This window comes from Monodelphis domestica, chromosome 7 (genome assembly GCF_027887165.1).
Source record: "Monodelphis domestica isolate mMonDom1 chromosome 7, mMonDom1.pri, whole genome shotgun sequence".
Lineage (NCBI taxonomy): Eukaryota > Metazoa > Chordata > Mammalia > Didelphimorphia > Didelphidae > Monodelphis > Monodelphis domestica.
In genome coordinates this window covers 100,387,157-100,412,079 of record NC_077233.1, presented here as the reverse complement: position 1 = coordinate 100,412,079, position 24,923 = coordinate 100,387,157, and the positions used below count along the sequence as shown (strand labels likewise).

The 24,923-nt window shown below is 40.6% G+C and overlaps 1 protein-coding gene across 9 annotated transcripts in view; it reads right to left on the bottom strand.

The window, feature by feature from the left end:
• SHISA5 (shisa family member 5) overlaps positions 1-24,923 on the bottom strand; it is a 54,854-nt gene that overhangs the window by 12,857 nt on the left and 17,074 nt on the right. For 4 of the 9 annotated variants that reach the window (XM_007499662.3, XM_001374990.4, XM_007499663.2 and 1 more), the window contains one exon: positions 20,208-20,279. In XM_007499662.3, coding sequence (XP_007499724.1) covers positions 20,208-20,279 — 72 coding nt within the window. Of the gene's footprint in view, positions 1-1,846; positions 19,038-20,207; positions 20,280-24,923 lie in introns of those variants that run through there. The other 5 variants (XM_056805286.1, XM_056805285.1, XM_056805287.1 and 2 more) reach the window with 3 other exon arrangements.

Sequence of the window (24,923 nt, the reverse complement as noted above, 5' to 3'; positions counted from 1 at the left end):
AAAAAGGGTCAAAACCTCCTCTCCAGCAGCCTCCCCTATTTTGCCTTCAGGGCTAGCTCAAGGAAGAGCAGGGCACAAAGAGCTCCTCCTTTTCCAGTCAGAGTGTGGCTCAAACCCAATAGTTTAGGTCAGGGCAACCCCCAGGGGTCAGGGAGCACCTTTGATTTGCAAAATTCCTAAAAGTAAACAGAATATCAGAACAGTAAACAATCCTGAGTCACCTGTCCAGACCCTCCTTAATTCTCCTCCAGGCTCAAAATCCCTCCACTGAGGACAAAGATCTGAGTAAATCACGTCATATCCCTCAGCCTCAGTCTCCTCAACTATAAAAATGAACTCTTGGAAGGGAGAGCTAAACTAGAGTCAGACTCCTCAGGATAGAGGGTCCTGGGTTCAAATTTTGTCTCAGACACTTCCTAGCTATGTGACCCTGGGCAAGTCACTTAACCCCTATTGCCTGGTCCTAAAGGCTCTTGTCTTGGAACCAAAACACTGTAGGGTTGTTGTTTTTTAATGAAACATTGGAGCTAGATGGACTCAGAGGTACCTTCTAACAGATAAAAAATCCCAAGGCCTTCCCTGGCTGCCCTTAATCCAATCCAATCCAATCCAACCCTTTTTTAACCATCCAGAGAACACAAAGTCCCAGACCTCGCCAGTGACCCACCAAGCCTCCTTCATAGGCTCCCCAGAAGCTAGAATCGGGGATCAGCACAGAAGTCCAATTCATATCCCACCCGGCTCTCTTAGGGCAGTGGAAGGGATTCCTCCCCCACTTGCTTTCCAAACTCAAACAGCAGCTGCAATCTGGCCAAGCCTGCAGGAGGTACATGGAAGGGAGCTCCTCTTAGGATTAGGGGAAAAACATTCCTCCAGTCACCTCGCAATATGTTCCTGTTTCCCTACTGAAGGGGCTGGTCTGTTTCTTTTTAAAATTTACATCCCCCCCAATGAACAAAAGTCCATTTTCTCTCTCCCACCTCCCCTTGAAAAAAAGGGGGAGCGGAGGGGAAACTGGTAGCTTTTCAAAGCAGCGATTTCTGACGCAGGGCAGAGCAATCGGAATCCAAGGGGGTCAGGGAAAGAAGAAGGTCGTCCCGATCGTCTCTCTCCTCCCTCTGACCTCATCCCACTCCTTATCTCTAGGGGTGTCATTTGCCACCATGCCATCCCGGCACCAGAGCCCGCATCCTCTCTGCCCAGGAGGTAGGTGCTAGCCCTAATTCACCAAGGTCTCCACTTGTTTATGAGAATGTAATATCTGCTCAGGTCCTCGACACTACGAAAGCCCTCCGGTTTCAAAGGGAGGATCCTTTAAATGAAGCACGGAGAAATTAAGGAGGGGAAGGGGAGGGGGCGTCCTCTACCGCCAGGAAACTACTGAAGCTGAGCAGTGCAGCCCAGGGTGTGGGGAGACCATTTGCTTCATTATTCCTGGATGCCAGCTAAAGGACACCCTGAGGGGCACCGGCAGCTGCATTCCTATACACACACAAAGAAACACAGAAGGACACACCACTGGGGAAACACATTGACAAGCACACAGATGTTCTGCCACTAGGTAGAAGGAACACCCAGAAACACACACACACACACACACACACTCTCAGTCTCTCTCTCTCTCTCTCTGTGTCTCTGTCTCTCTCTCCTTTCCCCTGTGTCTGTCTCTCTTCTCAGTCTCTCTCTCTCCCCTTTCCCCCCTCTCACTCTCCTTTTCTCCCTCTGTGTCTTGTCTCTCTTCTCAGTGTCTGTCTGTCTGTCTGTCTGTCTGTCTGTCTGTCTGTCTGTCTCTCTCTCTCTCTCTCTCTCTCTCTCTCTCTCTCTCTCTCTCGTTCCCCATACTTACCCCATTTTGGCTCCTGCTACATGCTGAGACACCTCCTATAATCTCTCCAGATCAGGCTGCCCTGCCTGCCTCTCCCCTTTACCAGGAAAATGAAACTAAACACCACGTGTAAGTCCTGAAACTGCCTCAATTCTCCCCAACTGGAGGCCATAGTCCTGGCCCTCTGACGTCAGAGGAAAAGAGGAGTGGCGGTGGCCACACCTGGGCATGCTCAAAGAGCCACTCAGAAGCCACATCCCTATTCCCTCAGGACTGGAGAGGAAGCCCTGAAAAACACATTCATGAAGAGTCATCCCCCTTCCAGTACTGGCCACATTTTTAGTTCCCCGAAAGCACTATCTTATCCTTTCCTTCTAAGAGCTCCTCCCTGGCTCCTCCAGGAAGGGGATCCTGACTGCCATAGCCTGCTGGTGGGTCTGCCTGTCTCAAGCCTCTCCACTCCAAGCCATGTTCCATTCAGCCATTAAAATGACTTTCCCAAAACACAAGTGTTCCTTGTGGCCACATGAATTATCAGAAGTGATTAACCATTACTTAATCTGACAAATCTTGAGAAATTTTCTACCTTATCCCGAATGCAGGTCCCATGAAGACTGCAAATTGTCTCTGTTCTCATCAGTTTCTGCCACAGTAACCCCTTAGTAGGAGGTCTCCAACCACTACTACTTCTTCTGACCAATCAATCATTCAATAAACATTTATTGAGCCTCTACTGTGTGCCAGTCACTGTGCTATGAACTGGAGTTTCAATAAGAGGCAAAAGAAAGTCTCTGCCCTCAAGAAACTCACATTCAAAGAAAAGGATCATTGTTTCCAATGAATAATGTTTGTAAATGATCAAATAAAATAATGTTTAATTAAAAAAATTTAAGAAAAGAAGCTCACATTCAAATAAATATATACACTAATATTCAGGATAAAAAAGAAAATAATTAACAGAGAGAAGGAACTTGAATTAAAAGGGGCTGGGAAAGACTTTTGTACAACGTGAGGTTTTAGCTGAGGCTTAAAGTAGCCAGAAAGATCAATAGTCAGGGAAGAGGGAGAGCATTCTAGGACAACAGACCAGAGAAAAATGCCAAAGCTGAAAGCTGGAGTGTCTTGTTCGTGGAACAGCCAGGAGGCCAGGGTCACTGAATCAAAGAGTACACATATTGGGGAAGTGAGGTTTTAGACTGGAAAGGTAGGAAGTAGTTAGGTAATGAAAGATTTTGGATGCCCAAATGAGTATTTTATATTTGCTCCTGGAGGCCATAGGAAGCCCTGGAATTTATTGAGTGACATACATGATCAGACCTGCCTTTAGGAAAATCACTTTAGTGGCTGAAAGGAGGCTGAATAGAGGTGGGAAGAGATGTGAGGCAGACAGACCCACAGACTCTTGCAGTAATCAAAGGGCAGGATGATAAAGACCTATACAAGAGAATAGCTTCATTATCACACTAACAACCAATTCACTCCTAGCAACTATTGTAGTCATAATTGCCTTCAGACTTCCCCAATCTATTGTCAGAACAGAAGAGTATAGTCCAGAGATTTGCAAAGAGAAAGCCAGGATGTTTTGGCATTAGATTAGATATGGGGGCAGGAGATAGTAAGAGACAATGGGGAGTCTAGGATGACTCTCAAGTTTATAAACCTGAGAGATGGGGGGATGATGGTGCTCTATAATAAAAGGGAAAAGTAAGAGATGGGAAGATTTATGGGGAAAGATAGAGTTCCCTTGTGAACTTACTGAATCTAGAAAGGCTACTGGACCTTCAGTTGGAGAAATCTAAAGGCACCTGGAGATATAGATATAAGACTGGAGATGAGCAGAGAGTTTGGGAGGCATTTAAGAATCATGAGCACAAAGATATTAGTCAAATCCATGGAGCTAATGAGATCACCAAGGGAAGAAATATAGAGGGAGAAAAGAAGGTCCAAAACAGAATCCCAAGGGATCTCTACAATTGGAGAGAGTGATCTGGAAGATGATCCAGTAGAATAGACAGAGAATGTTTATATGAGTATAGGAGTTGGGGTTTTTGGTTTTAAAAGACTATTCTATTGCACAAATGAATAACATGGAAATAGGCATGAGTGATAATACATGTATAATCCAGTGAAATTCCTTGTCAACTCTGAGAGGGAGAAGAGATGGGGAAGGAGAGAACATGAATCATACAACCTTGGAAAAATACTTCAAAAAATATATGTATGTATACAAAATGGGGGGGGGGGGGGATAGACAGAGAAGAAGTCAGGTAGGTAGGAGAATCAGGAAAGTATAATATCCCAAAAACCTAGAGAGGAGAGTATCAGGAATTAAAAGAATGCCCAGCAAAATACAGAGAGGTCAAGAGAAGACTGAGAAAAGGCTCCTGGATCTGGCAACTAAGAGACCTTTGGCAACTTTGTAGAGAGCAATTTTAGTGGAATGATAAAAATCAGAAGACAGATTGTAAGGGGGTTGTTAAGAAGAGTCAAAGGGGAGAAAGAGGAAGCGCCTCTGGTAGACAGCTTTTCAAGTTTAGCCACAAAGGGCAAAAAAGACATAAGATGATAATTAACAGGAATGGAAGAATCAGATAAGGATGAGGGAGACACGAGCATTTTTCTAGGCAGTAGGAAATGATAGTAGACAAGAAGAGATGGAAAATTAAGGGAAGTCACTTGGGGACCGGATAAACAAGTTGTAGTATTTGGTTGTGATTTAATACTCTTGCACCATAAGAATGACGAGCAGAATGAGTTCCGAAAAACCTGGAAACTTATATGAACAAATGCAAAGTGAAATAAGCAGAACCAAGAGAACAATGTAGACAGTAACAGAAATATAAGATGATCAACTGTGAAGGGCTGAACCATTGTTAGATTTTAAATGGTTGAATGCCTTAAACTGTAACAGTTAAAAGAGTGATGTAAACTGTAGTGAGTTAAAATAATGGAAGATAAATTGTGATAGATATAAGAGAGAGTGAGTAAATTTGACTGCAGAAAATATGTTTCACTACAGTGTCTTGGTTTTTAAATCAAATATAAGGTGGTCGCCAGGGAAATATTCCCAATTATTCAAATACCCAAGTCAACTGGGTTTTATAGAGATTTTAATTAATACAAATGTGGAATTAAAGAAAAGAGAGAAAGAGAGAAAAAGGAAATAAGTATGAAGGGCCTTAAGTCAATATGGCCTAGAGCTGAGTCTTAAGAAAGAGAGATCAGTCAGTCAGTCTTTTAACACTCACCACAAGGTCTGTCTAAGCAAGGATTCTAGTGACACCAGGCCAGCTCCATCTCAGCTGACTTCACCAGAGAGAGTTCCATCCAGAGTCCTCCTTAAAGAGCCTTCCAGCCAGAGACTGTTCCAAAGGGCCTCTCCAGAGCCTCCAGAGGGACAGAGTCCCCTCAGAGGAGCTCCAGCGAGACCTCCTTAGAGATTGTCCTCCAAGAGCTTCCCTTCTCAAGAGCCTCTCTCAAGAGATTCTTCCCAAGCGATCCTCATCAGAGATCCTCCAAAAGGCTTTTTTTTCCCTCAAGAGATTCTGCTTTTTCTTATATAGGGGTTTTTCTCCCATGTCACCTCCCCTAAGTCCTTACATCTACCAATCACTGTAGACGTTTTCCAAAGGACAGCCCATTCTGAATTCCTGCTAAATCGACTAATCTCCTCAGTAAGTCTGAACCAGAAAAAATGCTGCTGTGTTTACTAATCTCCTCAGTAAGTCTGAACCAGTGAAAACACAGCTGAGTCAACTAATCTCATTAAGAGAAAACTTGCCCGACCTTTTTTTAGGTACCTAGCATCTCATTGTATCAATTCTAAAAAAAAGGCATGGCTCAAAGAACTCCTTGCCTTATTATAAGCATGGGTCCAAGTACTTTCATTGTTTAGCAAGGAGTTTTCTCCCCTAAAGCAGTCTTAAGTATGGGTGGAGTAGAGGTCCTCCCATTTCTGATCCTGGTGAGTTCTCACATCAAAATGGGGAATGTTTCCAGTAGGGAATTTGTTCCAAAGGAAGATTCCTCAATGTGGAAATTTTTAACATTCACAAGTCTGAAAAATTTCAAGATTTTCACCATTATCAGCAAAGCAAGTCTCCAAGATAACCACAAAGAGCTCATGAAGAAAATGCTATCCAGAGCCAAAGAAGGAACTATTGGAACTCAGTGAAGATCAAAGCATGACATCTTCCATTATATTTCCACTGTATGTGTGATATGTGCCTTCTATCATGATAGAATAGGAAATATGTATTACATAAAGTATGGGTATAACCTATATCAGGCTATTCATGACAAGGACAGGGGGATTAAAAATTTTTTTTTAATAAATCCTTATCTTCCATCTTGGACTCAATACTGTGTATTGGTTCCAAGACAGAAGAGTGGTAAGGGCTAGTCAATAGGGGTTAAGTGACTTGCCCAGGGTCACACAGCTGGGAAGTGTCTGAGGCCAAATTTGAACCCAGGACCTCCTGTCTCTAGACCTGGCTCTCAGTCCACTGAGCTACCCAGCTGCCCCCTTGAGTTTTTTTTTTTTTAAACCCTTACCTTCCGTCTTGGAGTCAATACTGTGTATTGGCTCCAAGGCAGAAGAGTGGTAAGGGCTAGGCAATGGGGGTCAAGTGACTTGCCCAGGGTCACACAGCTAGGAAGAGGCTGAGGCCAGATTTGAACCTAAGACCTCCCGTCTCTAGGCCTGGCTCTCAATCCACTGAGCTACCCAGCTGCCCTCCCCCCTTGAGTTTTAAAACATCAAAAAACAATTGTCAAAAATTGTTTCTAAATGCAACTGAAAACATATAAAAATTGTCAAAGAAAATAAATGAAAAAGTAGAGATCACAAAAGAGGCAATCTGTTGTCAGAGATAGGATGGAATGGAACTGCTTGAACAACAAGAAGGGTTAAGTCTTGGTAAGGAATAAGGCCACTCACTTCATATGAGACAAAGTTGAAAATTATTAACAGAAGGCAATGAATGACTTGGAGAGGAGGAAAAGGAGAAGAGGGAAACACAAATGAACAAGGCAAGCTGAGAAGGGAGTAGAGGGAGCCTATAGGAAGTTTGAGGAGGCATGAAAAGGTTCTCCTACTAAGAAGTGGGAGAATGAGTTGCTAAGTGAGGTATAATAGGATTGTCTGGCAGCAATGAAGGCCCAGGTGATGCTGTGTAACATAAATTTGCAGCAGACCTGTCAGATACTCCCTTGGAGCAATTTTGTCATTCCTTGAAGAACAAGTAGCTATTTTCTAAAAAGTAACTCTTCAGCTGCCTCTTCAAAAAGGTCCTAATAATTGTTGCTTAGCTTCAAGTTGTCAGTGGTCCATAACATTCTCACTAATCCAATTATTATGTAAAATAATTTGGTACAGTGCATCTCCCTTGCTGTTGCACATATCTCCTGGAAAATAAGCTCCCCAAAGGAAGGTAATGGTTGTCCTGGGTGGAGTATTATATGAGGGGATTGAAAGTGAGTTGCCAATAGTGATTTTTCTTTTTTTTGAAAAAGTATATGGAAAAAATTTTTTCAATGCACTGAGGGGAACAGAAGGAAATTCAGAAGGAAGAATAGAAGACAATAAAAAAACATGTGGGATGATACCTTTTTTAAAAGCAAGCAGTATAGGCAAGCAATATACTGATTATACATGTGAAATCAAGCTAAATATATTTCCATATCAGTCACATTGCAAAAGTAAACATACACAAAAAACCCCAAGAAAAATAAAAAGAAATGAAAAAGTATCCTTCAATCTACACTCAAAGAATTAATTGATTCTTTCTCTCTAGGGGTGAATAGCATTTTGTTTGCTTTTTTATCTTGGGACCTATGTCACTGTCTTGATCAAAGTTGCTAAGTAAGTCTTTCTGATTACCATTACAATATTGTTGTTACTATGGACAAAGTTTTGCTGTTTTGTTCAATATAATTTGAATCAGTTCATATAAGACTGCCTTGGATCATCATTTCTTACAGCACAATAGTATTCCATCACAATCTTTTATCACGACTTGCTCAGCCATTCCTCACTGATGGGCATCCCCTCAATTCCCAATTCTTTGCCTCTACAAAAAGCTGCTATAAATACTTTTGTACAAATAAGTCCTTTTCCCTTTTCTTTGATCTCTGTGGGATGCAGATTTAGTAGTGGTATTGCTGAATCAAAGGATACACACAGTTTTATATATCTCTTTGGACATGGTTCCAAATTGTTTTCCAGTATGATTGGACCATTCACAGCTCTACCAACAGAGCATTAGTGTATCTATTTTTCCAAATTTCCTCCAGCATTTGTCATTTTCCTTTTCTGTCAAGTTAATCAATCTGTTAAGTATAAGGTATTATCAGAGTTGTTTTAATTTGCATGTCCCTAATCAATAGTGACTTGGAGTACTTTTTTATATGACTATTGATAGCTTTGATTTCTTCTTCTGAAAATTTTGTTCATATTCTTCGACCATTTACCAAATGGAGGAATGGCTCATTTTTACAACTTTAACTCAGTTCTCTACATTTTTGAGAAATGAGGCCTTTATCAGAGAAACTTGTAAGTCTACCCCACCTCCACAGTTGTCTGCTTTTCTTCTAATTTTGGCTTCATTTGTTTTGTTTGTGTCAAGTTTTTACCTTCAAGTAATCAAAATTATCCATTTTACTTCTTCTGATCTTCTTTATCTCCTGTTTGGTCATAAACTCTTCCCTTATCCATATATTAGTTTTTCTAATATTCCCCCAATTTACTTATGACATTACCCTTTATGTCTAAATCAGTTATCCATTTTGACTTTATTTTGGTATATGATGAAAAATGTTGGTCTATGCCTATTTTTTGCAAAATTATTTTCAGGTTTTCCTAGCAATTTATACCTTCTTAAGGGCTAGAAATGAGGGACAAGAAGGAGAACGAAAAACTGAACCTCAAAATTGTTTTAAGTGTAACTGAAACAAATTTTAACAAAATAAATAAAAATATATAAAAAATAAAACAAGCTTCAGGAGTGGGGAGGGAAAGGAGGAAGTGAGACAATTTGGATCATATAACCAGAAAACATAGATGAAATTTTATTACATATAATTGGTTAAGATAAAATATCTTTTGTAATGTATATAATATAAATATATATAATATAAAAAAAAACACAAAGCACAAGCAGTATGAGATGTGGATTCATGGTTTCATATATAATCCTTATGTTCTGCTCTGTCTTTGGAAACATGATTTTGGGGGGGATGTTAAAACCAAAATAAGGTTTTTTAAAAAACTGATATTGAAAAAAGAGGGATGGCTTGTTCTTGAGAATGTATTCTTATTACAAACACAATTATATCAATAATCAGGAAGATGGGGTGATAGCTAGAGACAGAAGTGATTTTAAAAGGACGTGCAAAAGACAGGTGACACATACAACTATAGAACAAATATATAAATTTAGCATAGTCTAAAAAGGAGGTGTTAAAGCCCAAAAAGAGCTGATGCTTAGGCAACACTTTAAGGATAACAACAATAAAGGGTATCAGGTTTTTGCATGCCTTGTATTTTTTTTTTAACTATGTTTAGAGGAAGAAGAATATTGAAAAGACAGGATTATTATTTGAAACAGATGGCACCCAACAGATTTCAGGGTAGTGAAGTAAGTTAAGTTCTATTTCTGCATCTGTCTTATCCAGAACTGGAGTTACTGTTTAATTGTTTTTCACTCAAGCCCAATTCTTCATGATCCCATTTAGCTCTTGATGGATAATAGTGGTTTGCCATTTCCTTCTCCAGCTTATTTTACAGATGATGTGAATCTTAAAACTTCTCAGACACCTTAGAAGATTTGGTTAAACTATTCTCCATTTAAACAATGGAGGTACTTGATCAGGAATGTATTGAGAACTTTTAAAATTACTCCGCCCTACTCAGACAGTGCCTGAGGGGAAGATAAAGTTGTAAACTCCTGATTGAACAATGAAAAGTCCCTAACTCATACTTATAGTAAAGCTAGAACCTTAAGCTAGGTCTGTTTTTAGATCTAATACAAAAGGGTGCTAAGTACCTATAAAGGTTAAATTAATCACTAAAAGGTCAATCAACTTACAAAAGGCAAGCTTAACAAAAGAGGTGTGAAGTTTTAGTCTACCCAGAGAATGTGATAAAAAAAGATGATGTGAACTAAGAATGGTCAGTCCTGGGGAAAATGTCTACTGTGATTGGTAGATGTGAAAATTTAGGGGAGGTGACACAAGAGAAAATTTTCTTTAAAAGGAAGGCGCTTGAGTTGGAGTTTGGAGTTAGTTGGAGGAGCTGGGTCTCTGAAACTCAGTTCAGGAGTTGAGGATTTCAGTGAAGGACTGGAGTTTTGCTTGGGACAAATCTTATGGTGAGTGGATAAAAGACTGACTTAGTTTCTCTCATAAAGCTCAGGCCTAGGCCATTTGGCCTAGGCCCTTTCCTACTATTTCCTTTTATTCTCTCTCTCTCTCTCCCTTCCCTTAATTCCTTTATTTGCATTAATTAAAATCTCCATAAAACCCAGCTGACTTGAGTATTTTCATATTTGGGAATTTTCCCCATGGCAATCACTAAATTTTGATTAAAATCAAGACACTAAAATTATCTTTACAGTTTTGGCAATTCACAGTCTTGAAACCCACATTTTCATGGTTACAATGATGTAACTGAGACAAACAGATTCAAGTGACTTGACCACAGTCACAGAGTGAGTCTGAGGGCAGATTTAATCCAACATGATGAGTCTTCCTAACTCCAGCTAGCACTCTATTCACCTAGCTGCCCCCCAGAAAAGGAGGGCAGTCTTTAAAGTGGAAAAAATAGAGGAGAGAAGAAACAAAAACCTAAGACAGATGAAGAACAATCAAACAACTTCATGAACATGAGTTCATCTTCAAGCCTGGGTGAATTACACCATGGTGTGCTAAAAACCATTAAGAGTGACCTTTGAAGGGTTAATAGAGGATTTAGATGGCACCAGAAGACCAGAGACAAGAAAAACAATCAAAATTTCTAAGATCCTGATTTTAGAAACTATAAAAACCCAAACAATGGAATGGATTATTAAATACGTGTTTTACAAGCCTTTAGAATGAGAAGTAGTGCAAATATGAATAACAAGGAAATAGGTTTAACAATGATATATATATCCCAGTGGAACTGCTTGTTAGCTCTGGGAGAGTGGAGAAAAGAACTGGAGATGGGGAATCATGAATCATATAACCATGGAAAATATTCTAAAGAAAAAAAAATAAATAGTGATTATTAGTAGCCAGCATTGATTCACAAAAAGAATACAGCTAGGGATAGCAAAGTCTATTTTTTTTTGACAGATTAATTTAACTAGCCTGGCAGGATTAGAGGAAAGCAGTGAATATAATATATGTGGATTTGGGGGAGGCATCCGATCAAGTTTCCCCCAATACACAGTAATGGAGAACTATATACAGGGTAAGATTGCAATTATGTGGATTAAGAAGTGGCAGAACAGCTAGAGCCAGAGAACACTAAATAAAGGATTGAAGTCATCCTAGAAGCAAGTTTCTACAAACTGCAGAGGTGGAATGAGCAGGATGCTCACCACAAACCAGACAACAGGGATCCAGGGACAGATGATCTCCAAGTGGGAAGAGAAAAGGGTCAGAGAGAAACCTTGATTTGTTGTATTCTGTGGCTGGCATAATTGCACATCCCTGCTGGTTTTTAAGTTGTTATGGGGGGGGGGGGTTAACTAGATGACTCAGTAGATTAAGAGTCAGGCTAGCAATGAAAGCTCTTTGAGTTTAAATCTGGCCTCAGATACTTCCTAGCTGTGTGACCCTGGACAAGTCATTTAACCCCAACTGCCTAGCCCTTACGATTCTTATACCTTAGAAAAGTACATTGTATTGATTCTAAGGCAGAAGGTAAGGTTTTTTTGGGGGGGGGAGTTTGTTATGCATTTTGACACATCTACTCTCATCATTCCCCCCTTCCTAAATCCCTGCAAATGAGCATGTTTCAGTTCCCACCACTCTACTCAAGCTACTCTGTCTAAAGTCACCAATTATTTTTTAAATGTAAAAATTCAATGACTTTTTCCTTAAATCTTCATCCTTTTGATTTTTTCCATGGTATGAAACTGTTCGTAATTCTTATTGTTATTGTTTTTTTACCCCATATCATCTGTCTTAGAACCAATACTAAGTATATTGATTCTAAGACAGAAGAATGGTAAAGGGCTAGGCAACAGGTATAAAGTGACTTGTCCAAGGTCACATAGCTACACTCTCCTTCTTTAGCTTTCTTGGCACAGGCTTATTCTGATTCTCCTCTGATCTTTCAGATAAATGTCTCTGGCTCCTTCCCTGACTTACCACTCTTTCCCCACACCCTAAAGCAAGGAGCCTTTCTTGATGCCAGCATCTCTCCTCTGACAGGGGAGCCTCAGTACCTTGTTGGTACATAGCTGTCTGATTGTTATCTCCACCCCTCACCCCCTCCATTAAACTGTGAGCTCCCAGATAGCAGGGACTGGGGACTTAAGAAGTGCTAGTTGACTAAGCCTGGGCATTACCCAAGGCTCTCCCTTCCACCCCACCTCCCCTTTCTCCTCCACTATCTGTCAAAGACTATCCTAAATTCATATTGATTGTTTCCAAGACACCATCAATCCCTGACATCTGCTTCTCCTTTAGCCTTCTATTTTTTCCAACATTAAAGTCTTTTCCAGTAAATCCTATCTTCTCTCCGTGTAGCCAATTTTTAAGCTTTGGCTTTACTATTTGACCTCCCAAATAATCTGAATTAATTTCTTTTAAGTCTTGACTGATTTGATCTCTTTGCTATTTAAGGGATTCTCAAATATTTCTCTTATGAGATAGCAAGATGGCTCATTGGATAGAAAACCAGTTCTAAAAACAGGAGGTCTTGGGTTCAAATATGACCTCAGACACTTCCTAGCTGTGTGACCCTGGGCAAGTTATTTATTAAGCCCAATTGCTAGCCCTTACTACTCTGTGGCCTGGGAATCAATATTTAGTATTTATTCTTAGACAGAAGGTAAAAGTTAAAAAATAAAAGATCTTTTTTTTCATTTATTCATTCGTTCATTCAGTAATATCATTTATTCCCAGTTTCAAGGCTCTGTCCTTGGTCCTCCCTCCCTTAGCAATATCTTTAATTCGCATTATTTCCTCTCTGTAGAAGACTACTAAATATAGTTGCCTAGTCCTGATAATAGACATTTCTTCAGCACTACTGTGGGCTTCTCCACCTTAGGGTCCCACTAGCACCTTATTTAAAACTGAACTAATTTCCTTAAAATCTTTCTACTTTCCTTCTGATGGTATCCCCATCCTGGTTGGACCCTAAATTTGTAGTCCTCTTTGTCTTTTCCCTTTTCCTCATCTTCTTCAATCAATCAAACAAGTCTTGAGTCAACCTTGACATATAAACCATCTATCTCTCCACTCAGAGACCACCCTAATTCTTCAAAACCTTTCTCCTAAGACTATCATCATGCTCTTCTGTATAACCTATCTCCTTGGCCTAGACACTCTCCATAGCAGCCCAAATAATCCTCCTAATAGGTAATCCAACCTCTGCTCAAAAACTTCCTGGGGTGGGGAGGGAAGGGAGGCTGCTGAATGGCTCAGTGGATTCAGATTCAGACCTAGAGATGGGAGGTCCTAGGTTCAAATCTAGCCTCAGATATGTCCTAGCTGCATGACACCAGACAAACTCACTTAACCCCATTACCACTCTTCTGCTTTGGAACCAATATTTAGTATTGATTCTAAAACAGAAGCTAAGGGGTTTTTATTTGTTTGTTTTTTAATTTCTGGGGCTACCCACCACCCAAAAGATAAAACAGATTTTTTAAGTTGGCATTGAAGAACATGTATAGTGGTAGTCTCTCGGTGACCGAGAATGACAATTGTCTTTGTACATTATCATCTATTGATGTACCCTCATGTGGCTTTGGAGTCCAAAGGCTGAGGCGCACAGTTTGTGGCACATGGGGCCTGGGACGCCAGTTGTTACGGGAGGTGTGGTTGTGGCCTGGTGTCGGCGTTCACGCACAGTGGCAAGACATCGACGTCGTTCATCTTCAAAGGTGGTGGCGGCATGGTGAATGTGGGCTCGCCAGCTGCTTCTGTCAGAGGCAGCGAGTTCTAGTTGCTTTGGTGCAATGCCAGCCCACTTCAAGTTGGACTTTAGCTGATCCTTGAATCTTTTCTTTGGTCGGCCTTGTTTCCTGAGTCCAGCTGACAGTTCACCATAGAATAGCTGTCTTGGTATTCGCTGTGGGTCCATGCGGATGATGTGTCCAGACCATCGTAGCTGGGTTCTGAGGACCAGGACTTCGATGCTGGTGGAGTTGGCTCTGTCGAGGACTTCCTGATTGGTGATTCGGTCCTGCCATCGGATCCTCATGATTGACCGGAGGGAGCGTTGGTGGAATTGCTCCAGCTGCTTCATGTGCTTCTGGTACAGTGTCCATGTCTCGCAACCATACAGGAGCGAGCTGAGGACCACTGCGTTATACACTTTGAGCTTCGTCGCGGTGCTTACACCTCTGTGTTGGAGGACTTTGCAGCACAGCCACCCGAGTGCCTGGCTGGCCTTTTGGATCCTGGCATTAATCTTGTGGTCTAGGGACCCGTCGTTGGTGATGGTGCTGCCCAGGTACTTGAAAGTGTTGGCATTAGAAAGCTGCGTGCCATCAATTGTAATGCATGGCTGGCCTCCCTGTTGCAGGTTGGAACAGCACCTCTGTTTTGCTGAGGGTGAAAGTCAGGCCAAACAGTTTTGTTGCGGTGGAGAACCTGTCCACAATGGTTTGGAGATGATTTTCTTGGTGGGCCATGAGAGCACAGTCATCTGCGAAGAGAGCTTCCAGGATGAGTCTCTCTGTTGTCTTTGTTTTTGCAGTCAGGCGGCGAAGGTCAAATAGTGAGCCATCCAGTCGGTATTTGATGTAGACGCCCAGGTCTAGATCCATCACAGCATGTTATAATACTTGGGTGAAATATAGGTTGAATAGTACTGGAGCGAGGACACAGCCTTGTTTCACGCCATTGGAGATGTTGAAGCTATCGGAAGTCTCTCCACCAGATAGGACTTCCCCTGTCATGTCGACATGAAAGAGCTGGATCAGTTTGACGAATTTTGCTGGGCAGCCGAGCTTGCTGAGGATCACCCACAATGTGTCCCTGTTCACTGTGTCGAATGCCTTTGTCAGGTCTATGAAGACAATGTAGAGACTCAAGTCCTGCTCAAGGCATTTTTCCTGCATTTGCCTCACTGTGAAGACCATGTCGATGGTGCTGTGATCTGGTCGGAAGCCACATTGTGATTCAGGCAGGTTCTGCTCTGAAACACATGACAGGAGTCTGTTGAGTATAACACGGGCGAGGATCTTTCCAGCAATGGAGAGTAGTGAGATGCCTCTGTAGTTGTCACAGGCTACTCGTGAGCCTTTGTTCTTGTATAGGGCTACGATGGAGGCATCTCTGAGTTCTGGGGGCATGTCTTCCTCTTCCCATATGCTGGTCAGCACTATGTGGAATGCCTGGAGCACCTTTCCATTTAAGGCCTTGTATGCCTCGGTTGGGATCCCGTCTTTACTGGGTGCCTTACCTGTACTCACTTGTTTAATGGCTTTTTGGACTTCCTCTATTGAAGGAGGGACGTCAAGTTGTTCAATGGTGTGGTTTTGGGGGATCTGGTCAAGGGTGCTTTGGTTGACTGAAGAGGGTTGGTTGAGAAGCTGACTGAAGTGTTCTTTCCACCTGTTGCTGATGCCTTTTTTATCTTTTATGAGAGTGTCACCGTCAGAGAATAGCAAGGGAGTGGTGGTGGGTTTTAATGGCCCATAGACAGTCTTGAGGGCACTGAAAAATTGTTTGTAATTTTTTGTATCAGCAAAGCGCTGGATTTCTTCTGCCTTTTTTTCGCACCATCGGTCTTGCATCTTCCTGATCTCATGCTGCGCCGTGGCTTGGAGAGACTTGAATCTGTCCTTTTTAGGAGCAGAGTTTGGGTTGTTTTGCCACTCCATAAAGGCTCTGTTCTTCTTGCTCAATAGGTCTTCAATAGCAGTGTTGTTCTTGTTGAACCAGTCCTGGTGGTTGCATTGTTTGGGGCCTAGGACTGCCTTTGATGTTTCCTTCACTGCATCTCTGAACTGGTTCCATTTCTCGGTTGAGCTTTCAGTGAGTGGTCCCTTGGCAGACAGCTTGTTGTCCAGGCAGGACTCTCACTTCTCTCAAGTCTGACCCCCCAAGTCTGACCTTCCTCACCTCACATTTGACCTACTGCAATCACCTGCGGGTGGGTCTACCTGCCAAAAGTCTCTCCTGACTCTAGTCCATCCTCAACTCAGCTCAATGTTGTAACATGCTGTGCTCCCCTACTCAGGAAACTAGTGGCTTCCTATCACCCCCAGGATAAATTATAAAATCTTCTGTTGAGCATTAAAAGCCCTACATATAACAGACTTTCTAACTTTACCTTCTTGTTCCCCTTATATCTCCCTTCCCCCAACTCTTTGATCTAGTGACACTGGCCTCCTTGAAGTCCTTCACAGAAGATCCTCCATCTCTTGGCTCTGGGCATTTTCACTGGCTGTCCCTCATGCATAGAATACAATTAAACCTCCTGGCTTCCCTGGATTCTTTCAAGTCCTGCCCTTCAAGAGGAAGCTTTTCCCAGTTGTCTAATTCTAGTACCTTCCCCTATTTATTATTATTTATTTATCCTGTATATAGCTTATAGATGCAAATTATCTGTATGTTGTCTCTTCCAGCAGACCCTGAACTCCTCAAGGACAGGAATACATTTTGCTTTTCTTTGTATTTATTACTAGCACCTGACAGACTGTTTGACCATCGTAGGTGCTTAATAAATGTTGATTAATTACCACTTTATGCTCTCCAAGTAAAAGCATCCAGCACTCTCCGGCTTCCATGCTTTGGCACAGATCTGAAACAGATCTCCTGTGCCCATCAATATCTCTGCAACTAGCCAGACTTCTCATCTTCAATATTCATTTCCATTTTTCCTGATCCCTGTTAGAATCCTGGCTGCCTTTCCTATTATCTCCCATGCTCTATATATGCCCCACTAGCTTTCTCGTCTCTATCTACATCCTCCATCATGATGTTGAAATTCTTCTCTTCCTTCAAACTCTGCTCAGGGGCTACTTTCTCCATAAAGCCTTGCCTTGGGAGGAATTGATCTGTCCTGTCCTCAGATCTCTTACAGCACTTTGTCTATACCCATCCTTTGTATTGGTGCCATTCTACTTGGTATTAGAACTATGTATGTATATGTCAAGCCTAGTCCCAATTCCCATTAGACTGAGCTGCTTTTAGAGCTTCTTCAAAAAGCCACAATTCCAAGCACCACACACAAAGGTTAGGCAGGGCAGGGATGCTAGGAGCCATCCACTGAGCTTCACACCAAAACATTAGCTCAAGGAATCCAGGCCTGCTCCACTTGGACGTCACTAAGGGGACCATTAGAGATGACAAAGTACAATGACTATGAGAGAGCTGGGTCTGGGGGAAACCAATAGCTGCTACCAGAAGACTCCAGCTCCAGAGAACCTCCTCACCAGAAACTCGGTCCCAACCATGGCAACAGGGCCAACTGGCATGTCCATCACTAAAATTGGTGCTCAGCTGATTAGTTATATAAGTATTTATTAAGAATCCACGCTAGATACCTGGCATTATGCTAACCACTAGGGATACAAAGAAAGTCAAAAGGCACTAATTGAAGTGGTAGTAAATCAAGGGGTAACAGTCAGTCAGGAAAGGAAGGGTCCCAGGATCATGGAAAGATGCTCTAGCAAGGTGAGTTGATCTGGACTCAAGAGCACCTTTCCTATTATAATAAACTTGACAATTAGAGAACAATTCTAATATTATGCGACGACCGTGAGTGCCCTGAGAACAACATACATGACTCAAAAACCAGGATGTTCAACATGTAATACTCAGTGGAATTGCACGTCGGCTACAAGAAGGGTGGGGGAAGGGGAGGGAGGGAAAGAATATGATTCTTGTAACCAAGGAATAATGTCTAAATTGACTAAATAAAATTTTAAAAAATTTTTAATTAAAAAAAACAACCAGGATGTTAAGACCACCAAGCTCATGGGATAGCCATTCCACACAAGTCTTCAAATACAACAAACACTTCCTACAATGAAATTTTTAGCCCTTTAGCTCAATAATTCTGCAACCCTGATGACTGATGTACAAACCCTAATCACTATTCCCAAATCCTATGTTCCTCAGCCTTAACCTCCCATTAGACAATGCTCCCTAGGCGCCCCATTCAGTACTTTCCATACTTTCTCTCTTACCTCTCAATTCACCAATCCTGGTTGAGAAATAAGCTACAGACAGGCTTCACCACCACAACCACGCAGAATTGTCACCTGAGGCAGATCCTTCTATTGACCCCTCGAACAGTCTCCTTCCCCAATGAATTGGATACCTGGTTCACAGTCTTTTTCTCCATTCCAATTCCCGCCATCATACTAAGTGAATTCCATAAACATATTTATCTTCCCTAGAACACATTCATTTCCCAGTTCCTCTCACTCTATGCCAGGGGCCAGCAAACTCTGACCCTCAGGCCAAATCTAGTCTGCAGCACCCCCATGAACTAAGAATGTTTGGGGGTTTTTTTATATTTTTAGTTTTATAAATTTTAAAATGTAACTTAAAATATAAAAACTAGTCTTAGCTAGGCAGCTATACAAAAACAAGTGGGGGGCCAAATTCACTGACCAGTGATCTATATAGTACCCCAAAATTAGCTCCTTGACCCCAAAAAGAGATGTTCAGATCCTTGATCTTGCCCACAAGTGTGCCACTTCCATGTTCAGCAATTCTGAAATTCTTTTTTCTGATCATAAAATCCTTTTATCATTCTATCTTTCCCTATGCCTCAGAAACACCTCCCTGTCCCCATTCTATCCTTCCTCCTCAACTATGACCTCCCAGGATCTCACTCCTCAATTCTTCCCAGAGTCATCCCTCTTACTCTGGATATACTAGTCTCCTTTCCCTATCCTGACCCCTTAGTGAACACTTCCAACTTTACTAGCCTCCACTTATGAACTCCATTGCCTCTTTGTCCCACCCACAATCACTACTTGCCAAAACTTGACTCTGGCTTCCTTCTGCTTCCTTCCTTCCTGTTCATGTGCTGCTGAACAGAGATAGAGAAAGTCATGAAATTATGTTGACTGCGTTCATCCCACATTTATGCTTTTCTTTTAATCTAGAATTTGGCAGACTGCCTGGCACTTAGTAGTAAACATGTAATACCTGTTAACTAACTGCATTCTCTCAGGGAATGCTTTACCAACACTAAAATACGCACATGCAGACCTTTGTGACCCCATTGGGGCTTTCTTGACCAAAGTACTGGAGCAATCTGCCATTTTCTTCTCCAGCTCATTTTACAGGTGAGTAAACTGAGGCAAACAGGGTTAAGTGACTTGTCCAGGGTCACATAGCTATTTAGTGTCCAAGGCCAGATTTGAATTCACAAAGAGAAGTCCTAACTCTAGAGTCAGCATTCTACCTCCTGCCCTACCCAGATGCCCCTCCAGAGGGAGCTCACTGAGTCATAAATAAAAGCGATGGGAAGGTAAAGCAAAAAAAGCTTTTGGGTTCAGTATTGGAGACAAAAAGGTTTATAAGCAAACATGCAGGGATCCTGGAACAGGGTAGACTAAGATACAGCCTATCCCATAGTTCCCCTTGTTAGGGGTAAAATTAGGGGTTATTGATTGAATATAGTATATTAGTGGTTGCCAGGGATTTAAATTCAATCCCAATAAAATACTCAAGTCAGTTTGGAATTTTTATGGTGGTTTAATTACAATAGTAGGAAGAAATTTAGAAGAGAGAGAAGAAAGGGAATTGGACTGCTCTGGGACACTAAAGACCGTAGGGGTGCTATTATCCCTTACTCAATTCACCCAAGCCCAATTTCCTCAGAGCTTGCCCATGACCTAACAGTATCCCCCTCTAACAAACTCCATGCCCTTCTCATTCCACCTGCCCCTAGATCTCCTGTGCCCATCAATATCTCTGCAACTAGCCATACTTCTCACCTTCTATATTCATTTCCGTATTTCCTGATCCCTGTAAGAACCCTGGCTGCCTTCACCCTACTATCTCTCATGCTCTATATATGCCCCACTAGTTTTTTCTTCTCTATCTACACCCTCCTTAAACCCTGACCCCTACCTGTACCTGCCAGACCTTCCAATTATCCAGTGAGGCCATCTTTAGCTCCCACCCCTATCTATATATAACTGCTGTCCTCCCATAGATGGCAGATGAACCATAGCAAAAGGGAAGAACTTACCCTGGGGAGGGGCCGCTGTCGAAGTCAGGCTCAAATGTCATTTTTCTATCTTTTTCTACCCACTCTAATGACCTGGAAAAAAAAACAATAAGGAACACAATGAAGAAGGAAAACACACAAGAAGTAAAATTCAAAAATTGGGGCCACATCAGAATGTGGCAGCAGAAAGTCCAACTCAACCTAGTAGGCTGAACTCACTCTTTTAAAAACCGTAGTAATTTGCTATCAAAAAATGGAGGCAGCTAGGTGACCCAACAGTCAGAGCACTGGCCAAAGTCAGAAGACTCAAGTTCAAACTAAGACTCAGAAACTTACTAGCTGTGGGACCCTGAGTAAGTCACTTAACCTGGGTTCACCTCAGTTCCTCAAATGAAAATGAAGTGGAGAAGGAAATGGCAAACTGCTCCAGTATCTTTGCCAAGAAAATCTCAAAGGGGAGCATGGAGATTTGTATGTGACAAATAACAATCATAAAATGATTGTAGGATTTGGAGCTAAAGGAACCTCAAAGATCACCTACTCCAGAGGTTTAGATGAATTTGTATTATTGGAATATTTTGATAACTGTATTTCAATAGAATTGATTTCCTTTGTAAAGCTATGTATTTTGTCTTGGCCATTTAAAAGCATCATTCTGAGGAAGAAACCAAGGGCTTCTCCAGGCTGCCTGAGGGATCCTGGGACTAAGATCACAGGAAAAGCCTCCATGCTAACAACTCCTTTTTCACATATTCCATCCTGGCTCTTAGCTGTGACTCCAGGAAAGTCAGCTTCTTTGAACTTGAGTCTCATCTATAAAATGAAGGCAAGATTGACAATATCTTTGGATTCAGGAATCCTACTTTCGGACATACTATATTACCCAAAGAGGGTAAATTATGATGGGAAAAAAAGCATGATTTCACATATACCAAAACTTTCACATCAGTGCTTTTGTATAAAGGGAAAAAATGTCCACTGAAAAACCTGGAAATAAAACAGGATCCCATGGATTATGGAATGACTGAACAACAATAAAATGACACATGAATATAACATTATTATTATTATGCATAAGAAAAGACAAACATGAAGAACTTGGAGAACATTAGGAAAACATAGAAATGGATCCAGAGAAGAAATCAGAACCAAGAAACAATATACCCAATGACTACAATAATCTAAGTATAAATAACACTAAAAAGGCAGTAGAAAATTCAAATGAATTGCCAGATGAAGAAACTCTCCTATCAAAGCAGATCAGCAGAAAAAGTGGCCAAAAATAATGAAAGGTTAAGTGATTTGCCCAGGGTCACACAATCAGATGTCAGAGGCAGGACTGGAAGCTAGGTTTTTCCTGACTTCAAGCTAGGTTCTCATCAGGAGGACCTGGGTTCAAATTTGACCTCAGTTGCTTCCTAACTATGTGACTCTGGGCAAGTCCCTTAACCCCCACTGCCTAGCCCTTGTCCCTCTTCTCTTAGAACAGAAGATAAAGGTTAAACACAAAAAAAATAAGTAAGCCCTCTACCCAACACACCACTATCACCACTTTCAAACATGAAATCATAAAAAGTTATCAAGGATATGGCTGAACAAATGGATCTGTTATAAAGCATTAAAAAAAACCCTTTATAGTTTTTCTAGAAATAAGAATACTTTCTCTTTGGTACTACTTTCCAGACTTTCTCTTTTTTATCTTTTCCAAGACTTGCTCCCTTTGGAAGATAGATTAAGAACATTTCCTTTCTTAAAGAAATGGATTAAGGGTGGAAACCACCAAGAATACCTCTCCTATGAAGACCTTAGCCCTCCTCATCCTCTGAGGGACAAAAAGAATTGTTCTCTTTTCTATTCAGAAGGTATAGAGATACTGATCACAGGAAAGGGGCCTTTCTAACTTGGGGGGAGGAGTCCAGGAAAGAATTGAGCAGTCCTAATTGTTCTGGAAAGTTAACCCCAAACTGTATTTTAACATATTACAATCTTTTCCTTATTCAAAAGATTTCTATAAACTTCATCTCACATTATCTTGGGACAGAGCCATGTCCAAGAGCATGGGGGAGCCATACTAGTTCGGAAATGTTCCCTCTCAGCTGAAATGCTTAGAATAAAAACTTTCAGGCAGACTTATTTCTAAAATGCAGAATATAGTACAAGTATTTTTTCTTTGACAACTGTGTGACCCTGGGCAAATCATTTAACCTCTATCCATCTTAAGCTTCCTCATCTGAAAAATGGGGATAATAAAAGCAAGGCTATTGGTAAGAATCAAATGAAATATTTGTTAAAACATTTTGTAACCTTCAAATACTAGCTCTAAGTCAGCTATTCAAATAACAAGTAGATTGTTCAGCTGCTGCCCTGCTAGCCCCAAAATGTCTGGCCAAGAAGTGTTAGCTGTATCTCTTTGGAGGATTGAAGGAAAGACATGGATACAAATTTTGTAAAATGAGAAGATATACTTTGCAATCTTTTTTTTTTTAACCTTTACCTTCTAAAATTGATATAAATATTGGCTCCCAGCCGTACGGGCCAGGCAATTAGGGTTGTGATTTGTCCAGGAGTACACAGCTAGGAAGGGTCAGAGATCATATTTGAAAGGAGGTCTAGAGGACCTCCTACAGACCTGGTGCTCTATCCACTGAGACACCTAGCTGCCTTGCAATCTGTACCAATAAAGAAACCATAGTAGTAAGATAACTAGCCCATCAAACTATGAAATTAATTTATGATTTGCTTTATTCCTTCCACTTAGATTTGGTCTCTTTTAAGTAACCAATTTCTAACTTTTGTCATTTACATAATTATATATATTCAAATCATCCTACTTAAGTTATCTAATTTATGAGCATAAGCTGTCAGCAGTATTTTTAAATTTCTTTATTTTATTCCAGAAACAAATAAATAATATAAGTTTTCCAAGGTTACATGATTCATGTTGTCCCCTTCCCTTCTTTCCCTCTCCTTTCTTGTAGTTGGCAAGCAATTCCACTGGGTTTTTAACATGTATTATCATTCAAAACCGATTTCCATATTATTCATTTTTATATCTTTTAAGACCAAAACCCTACATCATATACTCATATAAACAAGTGATAAATCATGTTTTCATCTGCATTTCTACTCCAAAGGTTCTTTCTCTGGAGGCGGATGGCATTCTTTTTCATAAGTCCCTCAAATTTGTCCTGGATCATTGTATTGCTATTAGTAGAAAAGTCTAACATTTGATTGTTCCACAGTGTTTCAGTTTCTGTGTACAATGTTCTCCTGGTTCTTCTTATTTCACGCTGTATTAGTTCATGGAGTTCTTTCCAGTTCTTTCTGAAACCATCCTGTTTTGAAACCATCATTTCTTATAGTACAATAATATTCCATCACCATCATATACCATAATTTGTTCAGACATTCCCAATTGAGGGACATACCCTCTCATTTTCCAATTTTTTGGCACCACAAAAAGCACAGCTATAAATATTTTTGTACAAATGGGTCCACCCAATTTTTTTTTTATTTCTTTGAGACAGAGACCTAGTAGTGGTATTCCTGGATCAAAGGGCAGGGGGTCTTTTAAACCCCTTTGGGAATAATTCCAAATTGTCTTCCAGAATGGTTGGATCAATTCACAACTCCACCAGCAATACATTAGTGTCCCAATTTTGCTATATCCCCACCAACATGTCTTATTTTCTTTTACTGTCATATCGGCCAATCTGTCAGCAGTATTTTTCTGATGATTTTTCAAGCTTTGTATTTTTTTCTCCTTTTTGATTTCTCATTTTTGATAAGTTACATCTTTCTCTTCTTAAAATTTGTGTCTATCAATTTGCCAAATTTATCATTTGTTTCAAAGAACCAGCTCTTGGTTTTATCTATTAAGTTGGCTCTTTTTAAAAACTTTGTTCTATTAATTTCCATACTGATTTTTAATTTCCCCTTCCCTTATCATAAACTTTTGTTGTTGTGCCATTCCCCTAGTCTTTCAGCATAGTCAATTCATTGGGGTTTTTTCCCCTCTTTTATTAATACAAGAATCCAGCATCATAAAATTGCTATGAATACATTCCAAAGATCTCTATATATGTTACAATTATCTTTAAGTGTTTAGGGTTTAAAATTTTTTTTTTAAACTTTCATCTTCAATCTTGGAATCAATACTATGTATGTGGGTTCCAAGGCAGAAGAGTGGTAAGGACTAGGCAATTGCAGAGTAAAGTGACTTGCCCAGGTTCAACACGGCTAGGAAGTATCTGAGGCCCAATTTGAACACAGGATCTCCCATCCCTAGACCTCCATCCATTGAGCTACCTAGCTGCCCCATTAGCCCAATTACAAATAGATTGTATTTTAGTTTTTAATGTAGATATCTTTTACTCATACTACTGACATTAATTTTTAATTTTATTGAATTCTGATCTATAGAGTATGTGAAATTTATGCTTTAAAAAAATTTTACCAAGGACTTCTTTATGATCAATGACCTATTTTTATGAGTTTTCCATTGTTTTCATCAGTTCCTGCCATATATCAATGGCTAGCAGAATAGTTGGTACATAGTAGGAGCCAAATAAATGTTTGCTTGCTTAACTTGTGGTTCACCTTTTAAATAATTTCTCATATCCTGATAATGGATTAAAATCTCCTATTGCCATATTCTTACCTATTTATTTCTGTACCAATGTTAGTTTTCATTCATTTCTCTACCCAATTATTTGATATAAATATATTAAGAACAGT